This window comes from Tribolium madens, unplaced genomic scaffold, assembly GCF_015345945.1.
Source record: "Tribolium madens isolate multiple individuals breed KSU strain unplaced genomic scaffold, Tmad_KSU_1.1 Scaffold_20;HRSCAF=117;Tcas5.2_LG4, whole genome shotgun sequence".
In the NCBI taxonomy this organism is placed as follows: Eukaryota; Metazoa; Arthropoda; class Insecta; order Coleoptera; family Tenebrionidae; genus Tribolium; species Tribolium madens.
The window spans coordinates 494448-497202 of record NW_025400985.1 but is presented as its reverse complement, the minus strand read 5'-3'; the positions used below and the strand labels follow the sequence as shown (position 1 = coordinate 497202).

General features: G+C 27.7%; 1 protein-coding gene across 12 annotated transcripts in view; it reads left to right on the top strand.

The window, feature by feature from the left end:
- The window catches only part of LOC123005892 (SH3 and multiple ankyrin repeat domains protein 3), a 108550-nt gene that overhangs the window by 82437 nt on the left and 23358 nt on the right, over positions 1-2755 (top strand). For all 12 annotated transcript variants that reach the window (XM_044399935.1, XM_044399943.1, XM_044399940.1 and 9 more), the window contains 2 exons: positions 390-515; positions 566-746. In XM_044399935.1, coding sequence (XP_044255870.1) covers positions 390-515; positions 566-746 — 307 coding nt within the window. The remainder of the gene's footprint in view (positions 1-389; positions 516-565; positions 747-2755) is intronic.

The following is a 2755-nucleotide window of genomic DNA, read 5'->3' as shown; positions in this document are numbered from 1 at the left end:
CCAGACATTTTTTAAATAGTCTAGAGTTTTGAAAATTTTTTACTGATTTTTCACTAAATTTGCAAATTCTATGCAACCTAGAAAATGAAAAAAAATAGTGTGTCTTGTTGGTTTTTTTAGTCCCTGAAACTGTTTTTGAAACTCAATATATTTTTCGGTCTGTGAAGCCCCCTGAAACGCCCCCAGTCTGCAATAATTAATATTCTTCGCATAATAACCAATTATTGAAGGCATAATTTAATGGCAATAATTATAAATGACCCAGTCCACCGCCCCCTTGTTGTTTAAAACCTTGCCTTGATGAATTTTCATCTGTTTTAACCTTTTGCATGTGTTTGTTTTTTTCACCACGTGTGATTTCAAGTCGTTTGGTGTGATGATGGTTTCAGGAACTGAAAGAAAGCTTCAATTATGGACTGTTTTGCCCTCCGGAGAACGGCAAAGCGGGAAAATTCCTGGACGAAGAACGGAGATTGGGCGATTATCCATTCAGCGGACCTGTGGGCTATCTCGAGGTATTTATAAGCCAATCATGGGCAATTTTAAAATCCTGTTTTTCCCCTAGTTAAAGTACAAACGGCGCGTCTACAAAATGATGTCCTTAGACGAGAAACAGCTCAAAAGTCTGCACACGCGTGCCAATCTGAGACGGTTTCTCGATTATGTACACAATGGACAAGTCGAGAAGATTACGAAAATGTGCTCAAAAGGACTCGATCCCAATTTCCACTGCCAAGACTCAGGTGGTGAGTGACACTTAACTCAATTTGGAAATTTCTTTCTCCAAATTCAAGTATTTTTTTGTTTTCAAAATTAGTTTTTTATTTTGTTTTTTTTTTTAATTTGAAGATTGTTTTTCTTTTTTTTTTCTGTTGAAAAACAAAAATATGTGAGTTTTGGTGGTTTTTTTTATAGATTTGCAGTCTTCTCCAACTGTTTTTTCAGAGTTTAAGTTAATTAAGTTAGTTAATTAATAGAGTTAATTCTGAATTTTTTTTATTTTGTTTATTGAGTCTAGAGAATTTATAAATTTAAAATTCTGTTCATTAGAATTTATTTGAGACATATTTGTTGCAATTTTAAAGATGCAAAAGAAAGCAGCTCAATATTTTGTTTCTTTTTTCTATTTGAAGATTTTTTTCTGTTGAAAATCAAAAATTGGTGATTTTTGGTGTTTTTTTACAGATTTTTAGTCTTCTCTGTTTTTTTGTGTTCAAAATTCTGAAATTGTTCTAGTGACATTCTTTTAATTTTTTTTGCTTTATTGCGAATCTAGAAAATTTTAAAACTCAAAATTTTCTTCTTTACAATTTATTTGAGACATATTTGTTGCAATTTTAGAGATTTTTTTGAGCTGCTGTCTTTTGCAGTTAATATTTTGCAATTTTAGGATGGTTTTTCTTTTTTTTTCTGTTGAAAATCAAAAATTGGTGAGTTTTGGTAGTTTCTTTTATTAATTTTCAGTCTTCTCCAACTGTTTTTTTTTGAGTTCAAAATTGTGAAACTGTTCTACTGACATTTTTTTAATTTTTTTTTGCTTTATTTCGAGTGTAGAAAATTTTCAGTTTTCTCCAACTGTTTTTTAGAGCTTAACATTGTAAAATTATTGTTCTACCGACATTTTTTAAATTTTTTTGCTTTAATACGAGTCTCGAGAATTTTTAAATTCATAATTTTCTTCCTTACAAATTTATTTGCGACATATTTGGTTGCAGTTTTAAATTTCAGTATTGTTTTTCTTTTTTCTGTTGAAAAGAAAAAAAGTTGAGTTTTGGTGCTTTTTTTGGATTTTCAGTCTTCTCCAACTGTTTTTTTAGAGTTCAAAATTCTAACTCGATCCCAATTTCCACTGCCAAGACTCAGGTGGTGAGTGACACTTAATTCAATTTGGAAATTGCTTCCTTCAAATTCAAGTATTTTTTTTGTTTTGAAAATTAGTTCGTAGAATTTTGTATTGACATGTTTTTTTCATTAAATTTGCTAACTTCTTACTAAAATTTTATGAAATCTAGAGAATTAGAAGAATTTGTGTTTTTGGATAGTTTTTTCTTTATTGTGTCTAGGAAATTTTTAAATTCTCACTTTTCTTCCTTACAGAGATACATTTGGATGCAATTTTAGAGATTTTTTGAACTACTTTCTTTTGCAGTTCAATATTTTGTTTTTTTTTTAATTTTTGTTTTGGTGGTTCTTTAAATAAATTTTAAGTCTTGTTCAACCGTTTTTTTAGTTTAAAATTCTGAAATTTTTCTAACGACATTTTTTTATTTTCTTTATTGCTAATCTAAAGAATTTTTCCTTACAATTAATTTGAGACATATTTTTTGCAATTTTAGAGATTTTTTTGAGCTTTTATCTTTTGCAGCTCGATATTTTGTTTTTTTTTTTAATTTGAGTTTTTTTTTCTTAAAATCTCTATATTTTGTTGTAAATTAAAAATAGGTTGTTTTATTGGATAATTTTTTTCACCTCATCTTTCTTTTTTGTAAAGTCCGGACATTTTTTTAAATTCACAATTTTTTGCAGTCTAGACTTTTGAAAATTTTTTACTGATTTTTTACTAAATTTCTTTCTTAAAATTCTATGCAATCTAGAGAATGAAAATAAAATTGTGTTTCTTGTTGTTTTTTTTTTAGTCTCTGAAACTGTTTTTTGAAACCCAATAATTATATTTGCTTCAATTAGGTGGGAATTTTAAAATTTTAAATAAAACTTTTTAGGTGAAATTTTAAGTTTTATATACATATTTATAGTT